Source organism: Bombina bombina, chromosome 5 (genome assembly GCF_027579735.1).
Source record: "Bombina bombina isolate aBomBom1 chromosome 5, aBomBom1.pri, whole genome shotgun sequence".
In the NCBI taxonomy this organism is placed as follows: domain Eukaryota; kingdom Metazoa; phylum Chordata; class Amphibia; order Anura; family Bombinatoridae; genus Bombina; species Bombina bombina.
The window spans coordinates 124,815,281-124,839,578 of record NC_069503.1 but is presented as its reverse complement, the minus strand read 5'-3'; the positions used below and the strand labels follow the sequence as shown (position 1 = coordinate 124,839,578).

The 24,298-nt window shown below is 39.7% G+C and overlaps 1 protein-coding gene across 2 annotated transcripts in view; it reads left to right on the top strand.

Annotated features, from left to right (window-relative positions):
• Positions 1 to 24,298, top strand: part of LOC128660069 (uncharacterized) — a 197,112-nt gene that overhangs the window by 46,408 nt on the left and 126,406 nt on the right. For both annotated transcript variants that reach the window (XM_053713677.1, XM_053713676.1), the window contains exon 2: positions 11,744 to 11,815. In XM_053713677.1, coding sequence (XP_053569652.1) covers positions 11,744 to 11,815 — 72 coding nt within the window. The remainder of the gene's footprint in view (positions 1 to 11,743; positions 11,816 to 24,298) is intronic.

Below are 24,298 nucleotides of genomic sequence, written 5' to 3'. Positions count from 1 at the left end.
AATGTTTGTGTGTGTGTGTGTATAAGGGTGAGAGAATGCTTGTGTGTGCGTGTGTGTGTGTGTGTATAAGGGTGGGAGAATGCTTGTGTGTGTGTGTATAAGGGGGAGAGAATGCTTATGTGTGTGTGTGTATAAGGGTGAGAGAATGCTTGTGTGTGTGTGTGCATAAGGGTGAGAGAATGCTTGTGTGTGTGTGTATATAAGGGAGGGAGAATGCTTGTGTGTGTGTGTTTGCATAAGGGTGAGAGAATGCTTGTGTGTGTGTATAAGGATGAGAGAATGCTTGTGTGTGTGTATAAGGGTCAGGGCCGTCTTTAGCACAGGGTAAAAAGGGACAGCTGCCCAATGCTTGTGTGTGTGTGTGTGTGTAAGGGTGAGAGAATGCTTGTCTGTGTGTGTGTATAAGGTTGGGAGAATGCTTGTGTGTGTATAAGGGTGAGAGAATGTGTGTGTATATAAGGGTGGGAGAATGCTTGTGTGTGTGTATATAAGGGTGGGAGAATGCTTGTGTGTGTGTATAAGGGTGAGAGAATGTTTGTGTGTGTGTGTGTGTGTGTGTGTGTGTGTATAAGGGTGAGAGAATGCTTGTGTGTGTGTGTTTGTGTGTGTGTGTGTGTATAAGGGTGGGAGAATGCTTGTGTGTGTGCGTATAAGGGTGAGATAATGCTTGTGTGTGTGTGTGTGTGTGTGTGTGTGTATAAGGGTGAGAGAATGCGTGTGTGTGTGTGTGTGTGTGTGTGTATAAGGGTGAGAGAATGCTTATGTGTGTGTGTGTATAAGGTTGGGAGAATGCTTGTGTGTGTATAAGGGTGAGAGAATGTGTGTGTATATAAGGGTGGGAGAATGCTTGTGTGTGTGTATAAGGGTGAGAGAATGCTTGTGTGTGTGTGTGTGTGTGTGTATAAGGGTGAGAGAATGCTTGTGTGTGTGTGTGTGTGTATAAGGGTGAGAGAATGCTTATGTGTGTGTGTGTGTATATAAGGGTGAGAGAATGCTTGTGGGTGTGTATAAGGGTGGAAGAATACTTGTGTGTGTGTGTGTATAAGGGTGAGGGCATGCTTGTGTGTGTGTGTGTGTGTGTGTATAAGGGTGAAATAATGCTTGTGTGTATAAGGGTGGTAGAATGCCTCTGTGAGTGTGTGTGTGTATATAAGGGTGAGAGAATGCTTGTGGGTGTGTATAAGGGTGGAAGAATACTTGTGTGTGTATAAGGGTGAGGGCATGCTTGTGTGTGTGTGTGTGTGTGTGTGTGTGTGTGTATAAGGGTGAAATAATGCTTGTGTGTATAAGGGTGGTAGAATGCCTCTGTGAGTGTGTGTGTGTATATAAGGGTGGGAGAATGCGTGTGTGTGTATAAGGGTGAGAGAATGCTTGTGTGCGTGTCATGTGCATAAAGGTGAGAGAATGCTTGTGCTTGTGTATATAAGGGTGGAAGAATGCTTGTGCGTGTGTATATAAGGGTGAGAAAAGGCTTGTGTGTGTATAAGGGTGAGAGAATGATTGTGTGTGTGTGTGTGTGTGTGTGTGTGTGTTTATAAGGGTGGAAGAATGTGTGTGTGTGTGTATATATAAGGGTGGTAGAATGCTTCTGTGGGTGTGTGTGTATATAAGGGTGGGAGAATGCTTGTGCGTGTGTATATAAGGGTGGAAGAATGCTTGTGCGTGTGTATATAAGGGTGGAAGAATGCTTGTGCGTGTGTATATAAGGGTGAGAAAAGGCTTGTGTGTGTATAAGGGTGAGAGAATAATTGTGTGTGTGAGTGTTTATAAGGGTGGAAGAATGTGTGTGTGTGTGTGTGTATAAGGGTGAGGGAATGCTTGTGTGTGTGTGTGTGAGTGTTTATAAGGGTGGAAGAATGCTTGTGTGTGTGTATAAGGGTGGGAGAGTGCTTGTGTGTGTGTCTTGTGTATAAGGGTGGGAGAATGCTTGTGTGTGTGTTTATATAAGGGTGAGAAAAGGCTTGTGTGTGTACAAGGGTGAGAAAATTATTGTGTGTGTGTATAAGGATGGGAGAATGTCTCTGTCTGTGTGTATATAAGGGTGAGAGAATGCTTGTGTGTGTGTGAATGTGTATAAGTGTGGGAGAATGCTTATGTATGTGTGTGTGTGTATAAGGGTGAGAGAATGCTTGTGTGTGTGTGTGTGCATAAGGGTGGGAGAATGTGTGTGTATATGTAAGGGTGAGAGAATGCGTGTGTGTGTGTGTGTGTATAAGGGTGGGAGAATGCTTGTGTGTGTGTATAAAGGTGAGAGAATGCTTGTCTGTGTGTGTATAAGGGTGGGAGAATGCTTGTGTGTGGGTGTGTGTGTGTATAAGGGTGGGAGAATGCTTGTGTGTGTGTGTGTATATAAGGGTGGGAGAATGTGCGTGTGTGTGTTTAAGGGTGAGGGAATGCTTGTGACGTGTGTGTGTGTGTGTGTGTGTGTGTGTGTGTGAGTGTTTATAAGGGTAGGAGAATGCTTATATGTGTGTGTGTATAAGGGTGAGAAAAGGCTTGTGTGTGTATAAGGGTGAGAGAATGATTGTGTGTGTATAAGGGTGGGGGAATGTATCTGTGTGTGTGTGTGTATAAGGGTGGGAGAACTGCTGAAACCCGCGCTGCACGTAATTTCACCTCGCACATCAGGGATTCACATAAACCCTGCCGGCGGTTCATAAAGTGCCGTAAGTCAGATAAACTAGCAATGTCCAGAAATGAGTGTAAATACAAATTTCTGGAGTCACCAGTGATTTACGGCACTTTAGAAACTGCCGGCACCTACGAAAATAAAAATAAATATCAAATTTCTTGTAAAAGTCTAACTCGCCTCCCAAAAATAAACCCGACACATAAAAACCCCTATATCTGCAATCCTCCCACATTGTAATGCAACTAATAATAAATGTATTACCCCTAAACCGACAACCCCCCCACAACGCAATATGCCTAATTAAACTATTAACCCCTAATCCGCCATTCACCCAGATTGCAATCTTTCTAGTAAAAGTAATTAACCCCTAAATTTGCCAACCCCAACATCGTAAACTACCTAATAAATGTACTAACCCATAATCCGCCATTAACCCCCATTGCAGAGCACCTATTAAAACTATTAACCCCGGGGGGGCGTGTCTAAGCTGTGAACGAGCATGAACGCATTTTTAGGATCTCCGAGTGATACTTAAGATATTTGTTATATATCTTACTTAAGCGGCATCATCTACGCTACAGAAGCCTGATAACATTACATCCCTAGCTATTGTGCACATCCAAGTTGAGCTGGCCGCATGAATGACCTTGGGGACCCGTCTAAAGTTACATACTCATGAGAGGGCCTAACTTCCTGACCTCGCTAATTTCCTAAGCCCTCCAGTTATAGTTGGCGTGCTTCCGACACTCAGGATATTTGGACTCATGGAGGACTTTAATATTATTATTAGCAAACTAATTCTCTTGCCTTATTCAGTCTGACGGCAAGAGAGGATCAACTTGCCTACACAACCGCAATCTCGGGTCCCATCTTCTCTCCCCCGGTCCCCATTGCGGGAGTTGCGGCTGGCACCCGGTGGAGGACTGGGGGAAATGAGAGTAGAGCAATCAAGAATACCGGTTATACCGTAGCATGGGCCAACTTGCCTCTAGATCCAACAGAGCAAGAGCGCTCCCTATACTGTCCTCCCGGTTTTGGCACACAAGTTTCCTGTCACAGCTGCTCTGGGTCCATCTGGTATTCGGAAGGAGATATGCTTAAGTACTGGGGACTACAGAAAGAACATCGCATTTACTGGTGCGATATTGGATCACAGGAGGCAACACCCGGACTTGGCTTACAGTGTTATAGAACATACCTCAGTTACGTTGATCAGGAGTATAGGCAGCCTGTTGAATATACCCCCACTCTGGTGCACCTGAGAGCCGGTATAGGTTAGCTTTATGTGGAGACGGCGACCTCTTCATAGCGCCTAACTAAAAGACTTATAGGGCTGTAAAAACCTTAGATGATCACATCCTTTGCAATTGTGGCCTGAAATTTCATGACTTATATGTGTAACGCTTCTTTTGTAATAAGTTATAATACCAGACCTGGTTGCTGTACGATTTCCATTACAGTTGAGTGTCTCTATCACTTAAGTTCTAAAGCTTTATAACCTACATGTATATAACGTTCTATATACAATATATTATATCCCCAGTTTTGGTTATTGCACAACTTTCATGTCAGAGGAGTGTACTTGCCAGTTCGGTCCTAAAGTTTAATGCCCTATTTGTCAAAAGTTGCATATGTATTATATTATAATGTTAGATTTGGTTACTGCACAATTCTACTTACAGATGAGTATGGATGTCAATTAAGCTCTAAAGCTTAATACCCTATAAATATAATGTTCCACAGGTAATATACCATGAGGCCAGCTTTGGTTGCTGTACAATTTTCCTTACAACTGTGTTAGTCTCCACAACTTGAGACATGAAGCCACCAGATGTATATTTGTACCCTACTCTGTGTATTGTTCTGCATATCAGCGTTATAATATGTTCCTCACTAACTTGAGAGGCCTGTAGTATAATAACTCAATGTTTGAGATTTTATTTGGCACCCTCTGCTTACATATATCTTGACGGCAAAAATGCTCTGACAATCAGTTGTTTTGTTGCTAATTAATCTGATATTTCCATTTTCAGTTTTTACAGAGGTATTCTCCTTACATTTACTTAGTATGCATGTTGGCTGTTACACAATGCTGACTATTGTCCTTAGTCGTGTTTTGTGAGTTAAACTAACCTCTATACTCAAAATGCACATATAGTTCCTATAGATATGTGAGGGCAAAACATCTTAGTCTACCTTATTTACAGTTAGACATTTTGAGTTAAAAGTCTTATCTAATTACAAAACTATAAGTTTGTAATTCATAGTCTCCTTATAACACTTTATACATAAAGTACTCTCTCTTTATATTCATGCCCCCCTGCCCAGATTCTATATAGAGGGTAAATGTTTAGTCTTAAGTCCTCATGTTTTTTGTAGTCTGGCCCTTCTGGTAAATTTCATTATATTTCTAATTCAAAACACCTAAGGTTCAATTAAGCTTCAAAACCACATTACAACTTACCCCACCCTAGGTTAGTTTAAATGGAAAAATATCAGTCTCAATAGCTTAAAGGGACAGTTTACTCAAAAATGTTCTCCCCTTTAATTTTTTCCCAATGATCCACTTTACCTGCTGGAGTGTATTAAATTGTTTACAAGTAGCTCCTTTACCCTTATATTGGCATTTGAAATTGTTGATTTAGCATGTGGTATCCCCACCTATCCTGAAAGTTTGTGGCCGCGCGTACCAGCTATAGATAAGCTTTGTAAACACAGCCAGCAGAATAAATTACACTCCCAGTGCGATATAGCAGAGATAAGGTAATAAAATGTTGATTTTCCATTGTTCTCTCAAAGTATTGGTGATTGTTTTAAGGACAGATATAAGATAAAGAAGCAGGTATGTGTGCACAATGTGATACAGTAATGAGATCTGATTATATCTACAAGCTCAACCTATTTTATTAGGTTGTGGCTTTAAAACACAAAATCAGAGCTTTAATATACACAAATAAGCCTTAAAAAGCTAATTTTCATACATTTTTGCTCTGCAGTTGGTAAAAAAATCAATTGTAAACACATTAAGGTTAAAACTATTTTACAGTATACTGTCCCTTTAAGTATATGTCTCCCGGACTACTTCAAATAAACCATCGTAAGGTCTAATGTAGGGAACCTCATATACACTATTATAAAATACAAATTAGTGATATACTATGCTTCTGATCTATGCATTTTGTAGCAATAGAAACGTAGCCTTAAGTTATGCACTCATCCACTGTAGCTCAATGCTATCTACAGTATAGTCCCATGGAGGCTACTCCTTGACTAACACCTCCCCTTTTATACCAGATCTTAAAAGTCCCATATCACCTCAATAATGTTTGCCCACACTATTCTATTTATATAAAGATTGATTGTCCTCCTTTTGTCTGCACTTCCACACAATATATCAGGTCATCCCCCTATACGGAATTTCCTCAGGAAGTTCCCCCTTACGCTTTATACTTAAGATTTCTAGGGACCCAAAAGCCCTTTCAGACTTTCATCCTAACAGACTCTGCCCCCCCCCCTCCTCTCCCTCATTTAGAGCGGCTCTGGCCTGCTGGATTTCCCCTCCCCCAAATAAAACCTGCAAACTAACCCCCATATTACTTAAAACTCATTTAGAGTAGATAACTTATTGTGTGACTTCCATAGTAATGTGGGGACCATCTTTATTCCCACTAAATCTAAGGTTCTAAAAAGAGGTTTCATTATTATATGTACCAGCTACTCATTTCTTTCACGCACAAGCCCTTCTTAGTACTCTTTATATATTATACATCTTATGATCTACATTTCAGATATACCCTTATAACATTTGCCAGAAACTACACCCCCACTGGTGATCTTGTTATTCTCTCTGGTTAAAGCTTTTATTTATATATATATCTAATAGACATTGCACTTGTTATCGTAAGATGTACTTTTCAAGCTTGATATGTATCTGGACATATATTCTGTTGTGCTGTAATTACATATCACCTCAATAAAAGAAAGATTATTTAAAAAAAAAACAAAAAAACTATTAACCCCTAATCCGCCATTAACCCACATCGCAACAAACCTTATAAATGTATTAACCTCTAATCCGCCAAACCCCCACAACGCAAATAATTAACCTAACACCCCCTAAATTAATCACAATTACCTAAATTAATAAATACTATGGCCTAGATTTGGAGTTTGGCGGTAGCCGTGAAAACCAGCGTTAGAGGCTCCTAACGCTGGTTTTAGGCTACCGCCGGTATTTGGAGTCATTCAAAAAAGGGTCTAACGCTCACTTTTCAGCCGCGACTTTTCCATACCGCAGATCCCCTTACGTCAATTGCGTATCCTATCTTTTCAATGGGATCTTTCTAACTCCGGTATTTAGAGTCGTGTCTGAAGTGAGCGTTAGAAATCTAACGACAAAACTCCAGCCGCAGAAAAAAGTCAGTAGTTAAGAGCTTTCTGGGCTAACGCCGGTTCATAAAGCTCTTAACTACTGTGCTCTAAAGTACACTAACACCCATAAACTACCTATGTACCCCTAAACCGAGGTCCCCCCACATCGCCGCCACTCGATTACATTTTTTAACCCCTAATCTGCCGACCGCTACCTATGTTATACTTATGTACCCCTAATCTGCTGCCCCTAACACCGCCAACCCCTTTATTATATTTATTAACCCCTAACCTGCCCCCCACAACGTCGCAGCCAGCTACCTACAATAATTAACCCCTAATCTGCCGACCACAAAGAGCCGCCACCTACATTATAGCTATGTACCCCTAATCTGCTGCCCCTAACACCGCCGACCCCTATATTATATTTATTAACCCCTAATCTGCCCCCCTCAACATCGCCTCCACCTGCCTACACTTATTAACCCCTAATCTGCCGAGCGGACCGCACCGCTACTATAATAAAGTTATTAACCCCTAATCCGCCTCACTAACCCTATAATAAATAGTATTAACCCCTAATCTGCCCTCCCTAACATCGCCGACACCTAACTTCAATTATTAACCCCTAATCTGCCGACTGGAGCTCACCGCTATTCTAATAAATGTATTAACCCCTAAAGCTAAGTCTAACCCTAACACTAACACCCCCCTAAATTAAATATAATTTTAATCTAACAAAATTAATTAACTCTTCTTAAATAAATTATTCCTATTTAAAGCTAAATACTTACCTGTACAATAAATCCTAATATAGCTACAATATAAATTATATTTATATTATAGCTATTTTAGGATTAATATTTATTTTACAGGTAACTTTGTATTTATTTTAACCAGGTACAATAGCTATTAAATAGTTAAGAACTATTTAATAGCTAAAATAGTTAAAATAATTACAAATTTACCTGTAAAATAAAACCTAACCTAAGTTACAATTAAACCTAACACTACACTATCAATAAATAAATTAAATACAATTCCTACAAATAAATACAATGAAATAAACTAACTAATCCAAGCCAATCAGATTGAGCTCGCATTCTATTGGCTGTTCCGATTAGCCAATAGAATGCAAGCTCAATCTGATTGGCTGATTGGATCAGCCAATCGGATTGAACTTGATTCTGATTGGCTGACTCCATCAGCCAATCAGAATTTTCCTACCTTAATTCCGATTGGCTGATAGAATCCTATCAGCCAATCGGAATTCGAGGGACGCCATCTTGGATGACGTCATTTAAAGGAACCGTCATTCGTCGTTCAGTCGTCGACCAGGATGGATGTTCCGCGTCGGAGGTCTTCAGGATGCTGCCGCTCCGCTCCGGATAGATGATGATAGAAGATGCCGCTTGGATGAAGACTTCAATCGGATGGAAGACCTCTTCTGCCCCGCTTGGATGAAGACTTCTACCGGATGGAGGACCTCTTCTTTTTCCGCTTGGATGAAGAATTTGGCTCGGCTGGGTGAAGACGACTCAAGGTAGGGAGATCTTCAGGGGCTTAGTGTTAGGTTTATTTAAGGGGGGTTTGGGTTAGATTAGGGGTATGTGGGTGGTGGGTTGTAATGTTGGGGGGGGGTATTGTATGGTTTTTTTTACAGGCAAAAGAGCTGAACTTCTTGGGGCATGCCCCGCAAAGGGTCCTGTTCAGGGCTGGTAAGGTAAAAGAGCTTTGAACTTTAGTAATTTAGAATAGGGTAGGGCATTTTTTTATTTTGGGGGGCTTTGTTATTTTATTAGGGGGCTTAGAGTAGGTGTAATTAGTTTAAAATTGTTGTAATATATTTCTAATGTTTGTAAATATTTTTTTATTTTTTGTAACTTAGTTTTTTTTTTATTTTTTGTACTTTAGTTAGTTTATTTCAATGTATTTATTTGTAGGAATTGTATTTAATTTATTTATTGATAGTGTAGTGTTAGGTTTAATTGTAGATAATTATAGGTATTTTATTTAATTTATTTATTGATAGTGTAGTGTTAGGTTTAATTGTAACTTAGGTTAGGATTTATTTTACAGGTAAATTTGTAATTATTTTAACTATTTTAGCTATTAAATAGTTCTTAACTATTTAATAGCTATTGTACCTGGTTAAAATAAATAAAAAGTTACCTGTAAAATAAATATAAATCCAAAAATAGCTACAATATCATTATAATTTATATTGTAGCTATATTAGGATTTATTTTACAGGTAAGTATTTAGCTTTAAATAGGAATAATTTATTTAATAAGAGTTAATTAATTTCGTTAGATTAAAATTATATTTAATTTAGGGGGGTGTTAGGGTTAGACTTAGCTTTAGGGGTTAATACATTTATTAGAATAGCGATGAGCTCCGGTCAGCAGATTAGGGGTTAATGTTTGAAGTTAGGTGTCGGCGATGTTAGGGAGGGCAGATTAGGGGTTAATACTATTTATTATAGGGTTAGTGAGGTGGATTAGGGGTTAATAACTTTATAATAATAGCGGTGCGGTCCGCTCGGCAGATTAGGGGTTAATAAGTGTAGGCAGGTGGAGGCGACGTTGTGGGAGGCAGATTAGGGGTTAATAAATATAATATAGGGGTCGGCGGTGTTAGGGGCAGCAGATTAGGGGTACATAGGGATAATGTAAGTAGCGGCGGTTTACGGAGCGGCAGATTAGGGGTTAAAAATAATATACAGGGGTCAGCGATAGCGGGGGCGGCAGAATAGGGGTTAATAAGTGTAAGGATAGGGGTGTTTAGACTCGGGGTACATGTTAGGGTGTTAGGTGCAGACGTAGGAAGTGTTTCCCCATAGCAAACAATGGGGCTGCGTTAGGAGCTGAACGCTGCTTTTTTGCAGGTGTTAGGTTTTTTTTCAGCTCAAACAGCCCCATTGTTTCCTATGGGGGAATCGTGCACGAGCACGTTTTTGAGGCTGGCCGCGTCCGTAAGCAACTCTGGTATCGAGAGTTGCAGTTGCGTTAAATATGCTCTACGCTCCTTTTTTGGAGCCTAACGCAGCCTTTCTGTGGACTCTCAATACCAGAGTTATTTTAAAGGTGCGGCCAGAAAAAAGCCAGCGTTAGCTACGCGGGTCGTTACCGACAAAACTCTAAATCTAGCCGTAAGTTACTATTAAAATAAAAAAGCTAACATTACTTAAAAATAAAAAAAAAATGAAATTAAACTAAGATTACAAAAAAATTAAAAAAGTCCAACATTACAGAAAATAATTAACAAAATTATCCAAAATAAAAAATAAACCTAATCCCTATGAAAATAAAAAAGCCCCCCCCAAAATAAAAAAAAAGCCTAATCTAATGCTAAACTACCAATAGCCCTTAAAAGTGCCTTTTGTAGGGCATTGCCCTAAGTTAAAAAGCTCTTTTACCTTAAAAAATACTAAGTCCCCCCTCTAACAGTAAAACCCACCACCCAACAAACCCCCCAAAATAAAAAAACCTAACACTAAAAAATCCTAAACTACCTACAACAACTTCCTTTTTCTATCTTAGCTGTTGTCTTCCCCAGAACCTGATATATATATGTATGTATGTATGTATGTATAAATATATGTTGTACCAAAATACCATCTGATATATATTGAAATATGTATTTGTGAATAAATAGAACATATTCTTATATGTGAAGCACATTAGAATGGGAGATATTAATATTTTCGTGTCAGGTTAGCGCACATTGTGTGATATTGAGATTATCAGTTGGTATGAACCATATCAACCTGTTGTTATGTGCACAATGGTATATATCACACACACATGAGACGATGAGAGTTGGGTGTTAGGTTTTTCCAACTATTTTTGCTCTTTTGACTTCTATGGGGGATACATGAATGACTGAACGTACATGCGATATTCTAAGTTCGGCATTAAATAACGCTCCACTTGTAATCTGGCCCAATATGTTTCTGTGTCTTGCAATAAATTTACATACTAGGAGAGTGTGACATTTTTTTTTATTGCATCAAAACCTTGTTTGCTGCAATTGTTTTTTTCAACAGCCAAAAACACCCACCATTTGCCTTATTTCTGGACTTGTTACGGAAGTAAAGAGGTCTAACCACTGTCATCATGTTATCAATTTGCAGTTCCTTATCTTATGGTTACTGCTGAGGTCAATAAGGGACAGATATGTAATAGGGTTAGGCTTGTGAAATCTGCAGTGTGCATTTCTAGTTATTAGAATAGGAAAACTATTATTATTATTCTTTTTAAAGGGGCAAGATAAATAAAATGTACAGTTTCACCGTCCATAATTAAACATTTTATATTACTTATTATATATACTTACTATATATACTTTATATATCCCAGTGTGTCCCTTTAAGGACTTACTCATAACCATAACTAAATCTATGACTAATCTATGACTTGATATAGTACAAAATGTGTCAAGTTGTTGGGTGTCTCCCTCCATATAAATGTTTTTTATTTTTTTATTTTATTCTATCCTGGGTGCAGCCTTTTTTTTAAATGTATTTAATCTTAATGGTTTTGTTCCACAACTTCCTATGTTTGTAGCTCAAAGCATTATGGGTAGTTTCATTTACCACATTTGCTATGGATCACAGGCATCTATAGCAGTGGATATTTTCTTTTGTAAAAATAATTATTCTATTGTAATTCCATTAATCTCTTCTAACCTAAAGCCAGGAATCCTAAACCAATTTTACTGACTGTTTTCTCTTTACAGGAGACTTGGCAAGAATGGTCGTGGGATGAATTTGATCCTACTGCAATTGGATCACATAGCGTATTGTCTATGGTAAATATATTTATTTCTGCATACGTTAATGCATATCTAAAAGTCCTACGTTTGGAATATATTATGTTCGATATGAATTTTGAACAGAGAAGTTCTTCAATAACTGTACTGGATATTAATGGAGCATTTATAGGTAGCAAAATATTAGGTTCTGCATACCACCAGTTAATTAAACTACGCCTCTCCAAAAACCAATTTCTACCTCCACCCTTACCCCACCTAAGATTTCTCTAAACACATATATATTCCTCAAACCTTGCATTAATTTATTCCCCTTGTGTGCCATTAATATACACACAGATCAATCATATGAACCCACCAGCAACCAATAACATGTGGAGGTTTGACTCCACCTGTGCTACCAGTAACATACACTGATCATGGATCCCCACTTACCAGTAACACACAGGGAGATGATGTACCTACTTTTTGCCATCAACCACAAACTTCCACCCAATACTACATAACAGCTGTCTGAAGCCTTCTATTGCAATTAACACTAATTGTGACCTCCCACTACCTCAATTTTTTTTTTTTTTTACTGAGATTATTTTATTTGTTTTGATATTTCTTTTAAGTTTTAAAAAATTTTAAAGATCCAGATTAGCGTGGGCGAGTTTTGTTCCATAATCAAACCATTGCACAGATATGACAGAGCTCGGTAAAGCTCAGTATTTGTGAGTCTAACTCTTTGGAGTATATTTGGAGGTTTTTTTTTTTTTCGTTTTTTTCGTTTTTTTTAAATATTTTTATTGAGGTGAGTAGAACAGGCATACAACATGTATACATTTGCGTAAATAGAATTACAGTATATGGCATTGCAAAAACAATATGTTCACACTGCATCTTGCGGCACAGAAAATATATATTTAACAGATTAAGTTAGCGGCCTTACTACTTCATGCCTGTACCTTGCGAAACCTTCCAACATGACTCAATAGGTCACTTTTGGACCTTTAGTGCTTAAAAATGAGTATACATAGAGGAAGAAGGTAATCTAGGATAAGGAGACCTCTCTTGGGCCTCAGTTGGTACACCTCAAGTTTTTATAGTTATCTGGGAAGGGGATTTTTATATGACTCAATGTGAGCGGAGCTAAAGTAATATGTGATAGGGGAAGGAGTGGTACTCGCTCACTTTTAATATATTATGTGAAGATTATATAACTCTGTACAGCATATGGTATGGGAAATAATAATAGGGAAGCGTGATAAGCTGGGCAGCATTACAATAATAGGCTGTGAAGGCTCCAAAAAGCTCATGGCAGACTTGCAAGCACTAATACAGGGGGTAGATAGCACTAGGATAATCAAAGGGAGCTAAAATTACTTCTCAGCTTGGCGCCTATGAAAAGAGAGACTGCAATAATTATATGTAAGGATTGCAAAAAGGGTTCATTGCCAAGTACTTAACGTTAGGATAGGCTGCAAATAGTTCACCCTGTAAACCAGACCACCAATAATGCAGGTATAAAGGAATATAGATTGAAGAGGGCTGGGCAGAGTGATAGTGTGACCAAGCAACTAAAGGAAAAAAAAAAGTGACTGACTGAGTAACCCAGTATGAAACATCTGTTGAGAACTGTAAAGAGTGGATTAGTATGAATTAAGCTAAGTTACATGGAGTTGGATTAAATTACATAGAGCTAATATCTGCAAGATATAAGAGAGTCCACCGCCCCGGCCGTAGGCGACAGACCCCCCCCCCCCCCCTTTACATATTTCTCCAAAAATATTTTAGTTGCCAGTTAGCCAGCCCATCCTTAACCAGTTCCCTAGGGGGAAGACTGAAAGAATAGGAGAACAATAAGAGCGCCATCATTTTAGTAGAGGAATGCATTTCCCTAGGTTATGCTAATAAAGAAAAAAGGGAAAGAAACACAGTCTAAGCCTTGAACGCAACATGGGGTGGGAATTTGATTGCCACATAATATATATCACATTCATAAGCCCTTACACACACACATACCAAAGGGACAGATAATGACAATTATTGTTAGCAAATAGTCTCCATTTCGGAAATACATACATAGGGCATCTATGTGAACAGTCTAATGCTATGAAAACAGAGTATTGCTGAGGTGAAGCTATTACATCTGACTGAATAGAACCATACATTGTAAACATATGAGCATATGGGAGTAGAATGAGCTATTTCAACTGTAAACATATAACTACTATTGACTTTATGAGAAAGGAAAAACGCTTTCAGGGTATCTGGGAAAACCAACATGAAAATATAACTGTTACACTTTGAAGTACTAGTTAACTACAAGACTAAAACTTAGCCCCCAGGCACATGCTAAAGAATCCGTGTGATTGCAAATGTTCCGGCACCTTAGGGGATAGGAAGAGTCCCCTGCTCATCCTCGTATGGCATGTAAGTACGTGGGGGACTAACCCACACCGATTTTCCATGCAGAGCTGAGAGGTGCAGTGTATACTCGGTTGCAGTAGATGTCGGGATAAATTTGCCCGTTTGCCTGGATGAGTCCACATGTGTCCGCCTGTGAGTCTCTACGTCGGCTGTATGTAACGCGGTACATTACCGCAACTGTTTTGACTGTCACCCCAAGCATTGGCCCTTTAGCCTTCCTTACTCGTCTGACTATCACTTTTTTCCTCTGAGCAGGGCGGCGCCGAGTCTTCACAGGAGCCGAAAGCAAGGCAGTATGAGTTTTGGATGGCTTAGTGTAGTTCCCTGTAATTGATCTCTCACTGTTCCCTGTATCAGTCTCTCTCTCCTTGTAGCATGTATAAGTTGGAGGTGTCTCGGTCCGCTGTCTGAACAAGATGCTACCCTCAGCAGGCAACTCTGGGCTAGATCTTACCGCTTTGGCTGTAACCATGCTGCGTTGTTGAAAATGATCGCCGCCATTTCCCCATGCTGCAGCTATGTCCCTCATAAGCCGAGCAAAATGATCGTTTAGGAGAGTGGCGATCTGTTCAAGTAGAATGGCTTCTGTATGCTTCATTTTGTATATAAAACAAGGGAATCCCACTGAATATGTATAGTACTAGTACCCTCTAGGTACCTTTAACGACAGAGACCCGAGAGAACTCTGCCGGGGGGTTGATTAGGAGGCCTCAACCTCAAAAAGTCTCCGGTCAACTGTAGCGATCCTCAATTTTGGAAAAAAATTAGTGCTGGTTGTTGAGTATCTCAAGCTATGCCTCTTGCGATAGTTTTGGCTGAGTGATGGTGATTATAAAGGTTGTTTAGAGGCAAAAAAGTGTAGAGATTTATAGGAGCTAGCAATTGAGCGACCTGTCATGGCCGCCGCCCGGAAGTTCCCCCCCACTACCTCAATTTAACATTATAGATGTCCCAAACCTGATTACAATTAACTCTAACCACAACTTCACCCCATATACCCGTTAACTATATTGATTAACACAACACAATTACCCCTAAGCACAGATTAACCCAACAGCCTTTAACTACAATGGCTGACGCAACCTCCCTCAATTCAAATAGTCCTTACTACTATTTACTCCCACTGCAGTCCATTAAAGGGATATGAAACAAAACATTTTTCTTTCATGATTCAGATAGAGCATGCAATTTTAAAAAACTTTCTAATTTAGTTCTATTATCATTTTCTCTTCTTTATTCTCTTTGTATCTTTTGTTGAAAAACAGGGACATAAGCTTAGGAGCCAGCCCAATTCTGGAGCACTATAGGGCAGCAGATTTTGCAAGAATGTTATTAATTTCCAAGAGCACTAGATGGGCAGCACTATTTCCTACCATGAAGTGCTCCAGATGCCTACCTAGGTATCTCTTCAACACAGAATTTCATGGGAACAAAGCAAATTTGATAACAGAAGTAAATTTGAAACTTTTTTAAAATGGTCTGCGATGTCTGAATTACAAAAACATAATTTATATCTTACCTGATAAATTCCTTTCTTTCATGGTGATAAGAGTCCACGATCCTCTACTCCTGGGAATTACCTTTCCTGTCATTAGGAGTAGGCAAAGATTCCCAAACCTCAGAGCTCTAAATAAACCCTCCCACCTCTATAGTAATCAGTCTGACGTATAGCCAAGCTGACAGAGACAGTAAGATGAAAATACAGCAAAATAAGTAGAGAAAATGGGAAAAAAGGGTTGTGCCAAAAATAGAACATACATAATATTTAAAAAATCATAGCGGTGTCAGGTTATAGGAACCAGACAGAGACGTGAAATGCTAAATTAATCACAACTTTATTAAAAAATAACAAAAAAAATATAACGAGTCCAAAAACCAAATGACAACCCAGGATTCAAAGCCAGAGCTGATAGACGAGCCAGGTCAGGAACCAAAGCGAGTAGTCAGACAAGCCGGGGTCAGGAACATGAAGATCAGCGAAGTCAGGAACAAGTCAGGGATTAGGAACCATAAGGGACGTCAAACAAGCCAGGTTATACACAGAGTCAGGAACACAGGAACTCACAGAAAGATCAGAGACAATGCAAGGGCAATGGCAAACAGGACTGAGGCAGTTAAATATGAAGTGTTGACATCATAATTCTGGGATTGCACAAACAGTGTCCTCTGGAACACGGCAACTGTCAGCGTTAGTGACGGAAGTCAAGTCATATACCTCCAAAAAGTCTGGAGTGCCGTAACGGCAGCTGATAAAGACGCTAAATCCATAAGGATCCAGGAGAGCAAAAGCAGGCACTACTTGGTGGCTATATTAAAAATATCAACTTTATTAAATTCAACGTATCAAAAGTTGAGTCTAAACATGGTAGCCAAGATAAAAAGCTGCAAATAACCTTTGAAGTCAGGGTGAAACCCTTATAGGTTGGGCCTCGTGGACTCTTATCACCCTGAAAGAAAGGAATTTATCAGGCAAGATATAAATTATGTTTACTTTCATATAGGTGATAAGAGTCCACAATCCATTACTCCTGGGAACCAATAACCAAGCTGTGGCAGAGGCCACGAGTAATGGATGAAAAAAGGAAGTGTTAAACATCCTTTAACCATAGGAAAAAATACCCCAAAACAGAAAAATTATTATTATATAACTTTATAAATGTAGTTTAAAAACAGAAAACTGAGTCCTAGAAGCAACAACTACCTGAAGCACTTTCCTACCAAAAGCAGATTCCGATAAAGCAAAAACATTAAAATGGTAGAATTTATTAAAAGTATGCATGGATGACCAAGTAGCTGCCTTGCAAATTTAATCCAGAGGCCTCATTCTTAAATGCCCAGGAAGTGGATACAGAGTGAGAAGAATGAGCTGACATACACTAAGGAGGGGTTTGACCTGCTTCTACATAAACCATCTGAATTAATTGCTTAATCCAAGATGCCAGAGCAACAGAAGACACCTTCTGCCCCTTGCACTTACCTGAAAAATAAATAATCAAATCTAGAGTTTGTCTGAAATCTTAGAAAACTCAAATATTCCAGAGCCTGGACAACATAAAAAATACAAAAAAGTCTTAGGATCAGGACAAAGGAAAGGAACTACAAGTTCCCTATTCATATTTTCAGAAGAAACAACTTTAGGCAAAAAAATCAAAAGAAGTTCTGAAAACAGCTTTATCCTTATGAAAAACCAGATAAGGAGGATCAGAAGAAAGTGCAGATGAAGTAGCCAAAAGTCTTAAAGGGACACTGAACCCAATTTTTTTCTTTTGTGCTTCAGATAGAGCATGACATTTTAAGCAACTTTCTAATTTACTCCTATTATCAAATTTTCTTCATTCTCTTAGTATCTTTATTTGAAATGCAAGAATGTAAGTTTAGATGCCGGCCCATTTTTGGTTAACAACCTGAGTTGTCCTTGTTGATTGGTGGAAAAATTCATCCACCAATAAAAAAAATGCTGTCCAGAGTCTGAACCAAAAAAGCTTAGATGCCTTCTTTTTTTAAAAAAAAAGATAGCAAGAGAACGAAGAAAAATTGATAATAGGAGTAAATTAGAAAGTTGCTTAAAATTGCATGCTCTATCTGAATCACAAAAGAAAAAAATTGGGTTCAGTGTCCCTTTAAAGCTTTCCAGGAAATAAGCTTTATAATATATCCACCTTATGCATAGGTTCAAAAAGAGGAAACTGCAAAACTTTCCAACACAAAAAAGATTCCAAAGAGGAGAGAAAAGTCTGAATACAGTTTTCATTCTAGATAACGCCTGAACAAAACATTACACATCAGGAAGATTAGCAAATTTCCTGTGAAAAAGAACAAAGAGGGCAGAAAACTGATTTGCAACCAATAGGGATGGGTGAATGTGTTTATATTCGAATTTGAATGTTAGAACGAATGTTATTGTAGAAATTCGATTTGCATAATCAAATGTTGATAAGAACGAATATTCTAAAAGTTCTATAATCGAATGCTATTTACAATTTTTGAATGTCACTTTCATATTTGAATGTTCATAATTAGATTGAATATCCACATTCAAAATTTCGAATGTAACATTAAATTTAATAAATATTATTCAGAAGTTCAATAGTTCATGTGGTAGGAAATTTAGTAAATTGATACATAATAGATACAAATATATCAATTAGAATTTTTAGAATTCGAATATTGCATTATTCTAATCGAATTATTAGAAAATTAAAATCAAATATTACATTTAAAGAGAGCATTAGAAATACTATTACATTAAATGAATGTTAGAATATTGTACAAACAATCGAAATTCAAAACGAATAAATGTGTTAAAGGACCAGTCAACACAGTAGATTTGCATAATCAACAAATGCAAGATAACAAGACAATGCAATTGCACTTAGTCTGAATTTCAAATGAATAGTAGATTTTTTTTCTGACAATTTTAAAAGTTATGTCTATTTCCACTCCCCCTGTACCATGTGACAGCCATCAGCCAATCACAAATGCATACACGTACCATGTGACAGCAAGCAGCCAGTCACAAATGCATATACACTTATTCTGTGAATTCTTGCACATGCTCAGTAGGAGGTGGTGACTCAAAAAGTTTAAATATAAAAAGACTGTGCACTTTTTTTTAATGGAAGTAAATTGGAAAGTTGTTTAAAATTGCCTGCTCTATCTGAATAATAAAAGTTTAATTTGGACTTGAGTGTCCCTTTAAAATTCATTTAATTTTTCGAATGTTGCAAAATATTCGCCCATCCTTACCACTGATAGCGCCTAAACAGAGAAAAGCGTTGCAAATGCAGTGAGCAACTGATGGGAAAGAGGCAGAATTCCTGGACAGACACCTTCTGAAGTATATTCTCCATGAGTCTACCAGCAATAAACACATTAGGATAGAATCATAATGTCTCCTGGAAAAGACACCCTCTAAGCTGGATATGGGCATAGATAAAAGACCATAAATAAAAATCCTGCACAAAAATAACAACCTGATAAGGGACAATAACATCCACTAAACACTGATTACCGTCAATAATGCTCCTAGAACCTTATAAAAAAAAAGGAGCTGCATCCAAATAAAACAGTAAGACGACAGCAAACAGGGAACATCTAACAATGCCAACCAGAGCAAGCAAAGGTAATGCTAGTGGATAAGGAAATGCAGGTATAGGTCCTACTATAAATTGCTTCCAAACTGAGACCAAGTACCCTTATAATACTGTCTAGAATTCTAAAGCTAAAAATAATAAAGACCCTTATTTCTTGGCATAAAGATCAAGTTCAGGCCTGAGACAAAAACAGGGACAACCAAAACAATGTCCTTCATCCTTAGACACTAAAGGTAAAAGCAGCCACCTTAACAGGATTCTCCTTTTAAATCAAGCAGCCATAGCTGGAGTAAAACTTACAACCTTCAGCTTTGTCACTTACTTAGATAATTCCTGCATCAAGGGGGGTCTTCCCAAAGAGGTTCAGGTCATCTGATCAGGAGGAATCTGCTTCATACAAAAACTCCCAATCTCCTGAAAGACAAAGGAATGAATCCAGAAGTCCGGATTTACTTCATACTGAAATATATAAATGTTAGCAAATAATTATATCAAGTTTTATATAACAGGAAACAGCCTACACAAAACACCTGCATATACTAAACTATATGTACAAATTCAGTATGAAATATGGCCTGACTGTTAGACAAGCACAATATAAATACATATAAATACATTTACCACAGATACTGATAAAAACCTGATCAGAATAGCAGACACTGTATTTACTAACACTTACAAAGTAAAAAAACACTTAGAGCTAGCTTACAAGTGGAGCGCTAATTTATCGCTCGCGAGCACGCAATAAGTAACCAGTCATTACAAGTGGCTGGTTATTGCTACCACAAGCTCGTGGTAGCAATTAGCGCTTATAAAACTAACCAGAGACCAGATCTGTGGTTAATTTCTTTCCAAAGGCAGGGAGAGTCCACAACTTCATTCATTACTGTTGGGAATATCAACACCGGGCCAACAGAGGAGGCAAAGACACCCCCACCAAAGGCTACAAATATCCCTCCCACTTCCCCCATCCCCCCAGTCATTCTTTGCCTTTCGTCACTAAAGGAGGATGGCAGAAAAAGTGTTAGAAGAAAAGATAGTCCTTTAATGGGTATTATCCCTTTAAGAGAGGACTGGGGTGCTTAAAGTAACCATGTAAATCTCTCAGTGATAGTGGTGGTGAACGTTAGATCTAGATGTTCTCTGTAGTTTATCTAGATAATTAATCTAACAACCCCTGGGTAACCAGTGTTAACGAGTTACACTGTTTTCACCTTTTCACTCAGGTCCCTGTCAGCACAAAGCAGAGAGAATGTCACACCTTGAGATGTTGTGTCTGCACCACAACGCTGATCCTAAATGGTAAGTCCTTTTCAATATATTTTTCATAAGGAAGATGATAAAGGAAGGACTGACATAATCAGGGACCTAGTGGCACCTGTTACTTTCATGAGGGGCTTTGTATATATATATATATATATATATATATATATGTATATATATATATATATATAGATAGATATTATATATATAGATATCCACAAGTGTGGGATATTTGGCAGCTGAGCAGCTATCGGGGTTTTTAACCAATATAAGGGAATTTTACGGCTTCTATGCTGGTCAAATATGAGAAAGACCAGGCTTTAGGATGTGTGGAGATGTTAATCACTATAGTTTCTGATGTTAATCCCTCACGCTTCATTTCCCTGCATGGTCCGTTTGTACAGACATTTTTAGGTACCTATCTGTTCTTAGGGGCACAGTGTAACAGGGATGAATACAGTTAGGATGCCCGAGTCCCTCATATAATTATTATTTCCACTTAGGGCTCATGAGTTTATTCTTTCAGATTACCTCATAGTTATACGTATACGTTTTTGTCACGTTTTGTTTGTGCGCTTGGGAGGCGCCATTACACAGGCAGTTAATGTGGAGCAGTATCGCAGCGCATGTTTCAGTCCCTATCCCCTTACAGAGCAGGAATATTCTCCTTTGCAGATGGGAGTTTGTGTAATCAGGGACTTCGTGTCTGTGTGAGGCAACTGATCACAGTAGGTAGTTTATTTGTCTCGGTAAAATCTTAGTTTAGGGTTCTAAATTATTTTCTCAGCCAAATCTCATTATTTTTCTACAAACATTGGTGTGGGGGTTCAGATGAGGGCTACCAACAATGCTGCAGTGTTTGTGTCTCCAGGAACAAAAAGGGGAGTCATATTTTGGGGTGTAAAGTCCCTGTTTTCCCCATAGACTTTCTACAGCCAGCCAGCTCTGCTCACCTACATGGATACATTGTATCAAACCCTCAGCCTATAGGTTTTATACATTTGTAACTGTTTACTGTACACAGACACTTAAAGCAGCCCTCTCAGTAACAACTGTACAAACTGCTGAGGAAATAATGTGCACACAGCCTTAAAGGGCAGGATAGCACCTGGTCACACAGTCTTAAAGGGACAGACAAAAAAACCACACAGCCTTGAAAGGGTCAACTAGCAGCACACGCACACAGTCTTAATGGGACAGATAACCGTAATGTGCACGCAGCGCAACCTTAAAGGGCAGCTCAACACCTGCGCACAGAGCCTTAAAGGGACAGATCACCGTAATGTGCACGCAGTGCAACCTTAAAGGGCAGCTCGACACCTGCGCACAAAGCCTTAAAGGGACAGATCACCGTAATGTACATGCAGCGCAACCTTAAAGAGCAGCTCAACACCTGCGCACAGAGCCTTAAAGGGACAGATCACCATAATGTGCACACAGCGCAATCTTAAAGGGCAGCTCGACACCTTCGCACAGAGCCTTAAAGGGACAGATCACCATAATGTGCACGCAGCGCAATCTTAAAGGGCAGCTCGACACCTGCGCACAGAGCCTTAAAGGGATAGATCACCGTCATGTGGACGCAGCGCAACCTTAAAGGGCAGCTCGACACCTGCGCACACAGCCTTAAAGGGACAGATCACTGTAACCTTAAAGGGCAGCTCGACACCTGCGCACAGTGCCTTAAAGGGACAGATTACCGCAATGTGCACGCAGCGCAACCTTAAAGGGCAGTTCGACACCTGCGCACAGTCTTAAAGGGGCAGGCACACACAACCTTTTAGTGAGTTTACACGCACAGTTTTAAAGGGAGCGATAGTTTGCATCCCCATGTGATGCACGCAGCGTTAAAGGGACGCTCTGTCTTAACGGGACAGTGGCACGTGCACGCACACAAATACATAGAGCACTCTCAGCCTTTAAAAGGACAACTTGCACCACACACATACAGCCTAAAAGGGACAGATCACCATAATATTCATGCAGCGCAACCTTAAAGGGCAGCTCGGCACCTGCGCACACAGTCTTTAAGGTACAGGCACACACAACCTTTAGTGGTTAAATGCAGACAGTTTTAAAGAGAGCGATAGTATGCATCCACACGCAAAGCACAGCGCCTTAAAGGGACACTCTGTCTTAAAGGGAGGACAGGGGCACGTGCACAGCCTTTAAAAGGACAACTTGCACCATAACCACACAGTGTTAACGGAACAGCTCACACCATGCACACCTAGTGCAGCCTTAAAGGGCAGCTCACCGCCTGCTCACACAGTCTTAAAGGGGCAGGCACACACAACCTTTAGTGGGTAAAGTCACACCACACGCACACAGTCTTAAGGGGCCGATTTACTAAAGTGCGGACGGACATGATACAATGTAGCGTATCATGTCCGCCGCACATCGATAAATGCTGACAGCATACGCTGTCGGCATTTATCATTGCACAAGCAGTTTTTGTTAGTTAACTGCTTGTGCAATGGTGCCCCCTGCAGATTCACGGCCAATCGGTCGCTAGCAGGGGGTGTCAATCAGCCTGATCGTATAGTATCGGGCGTATTGAAGACCGCAGTCTCAGAGGCAGCAGATCAGTAATGGAGCAGTGGTCTTTAGACCGCTTCTTCATAACTGCCATTTCTGGTGAGCCTGAAGGCTTGCACGGAAACGGGGCATCAAGCTCCATTCGGAACTTGATAATTTGGCCCCAAAGTCTGTGTGTACCATAAACCATTCATTTAAAGCATTTAAGGCTGTGCGTGAATGCCATGAGCTGTCCTTTTAAAGCTGTGTGTGTGAACATTGTGGCACCTGTAACATTAAAACTGTGTGTGTGTTGTGTTAGCTTCCCCTTTAAAGTCTCTGCGTTTGTGTCTGTCACTTTAATACTGGGTGCCCCTTTAAGGCTGTGTGCGTTGCGTGTGGATGTATACTGTTATCGCTCCCTTTAAGACTGTGTGCGTGTGGTGTGACTTTACCCACTAAAGGTTGTGTGTGCCTGCCTCTTTAAGACTGTGTGAGCAGGCGGTGAGCTGCCCTCTAAGGCTGCGCTAGGTGTGCATGGTGTGACCTGTTCTGTTAACACTGTGTGGTTATGGTGCAAGTTGTCCTTTTAAAGGCTGTGCACGTGCCCCTGTCCCTTTAAGACAGAGTGTCCCTTTAAGGCGCTGTGCTTTGCGTGTGGATGCATACTATCGCTCTCTTTAAAATTGTTTGCGTTTAATCACTAAAGGTTGTGTGGGCCTGTACCTTAAAGACTGTGTGCGCAGGTGCCGAGCTGCCCTTTAAGGTTGCGCTGCATGAATATTATGGTGATCTGTCCCTTTTAGGCTGCATGCGTGTGGTGCAAGTTGTCCTTTTAAAGGCTGAGAGTGCTCTATGTGTTTGTGTGTGTGCACGTGCCACTGTCCCGTTAAGACAGAGCGTCCCTTTAAGGCTGCGTGCATCACATGGGGATGCATACTATCGCTCCCTTTAAAACTGTGCGTGTAAACTCACTAAAAGGTTGTGTGTGCCTGCCCCTTTAAGACTGTGAGCAGGTGCCGAGCTGCCCTTTAAGGTTGCACTGCGTGCACATTGCAGTGATCTTTCCCTTTAAGGCTCTGTGTGCAGGTGTTGAGCTGCCCTTTAAGGTTGCTCTGCATGCACATTACGGTGATCTGTCCCTTTAAGGCTCTGTGCGCAGGTCTCGAGCTGCCCTTTAAGGTTGCGCTTAATGCACATTACAGTGATCTTTTCCTTTAAGGCTGTGTGCGCA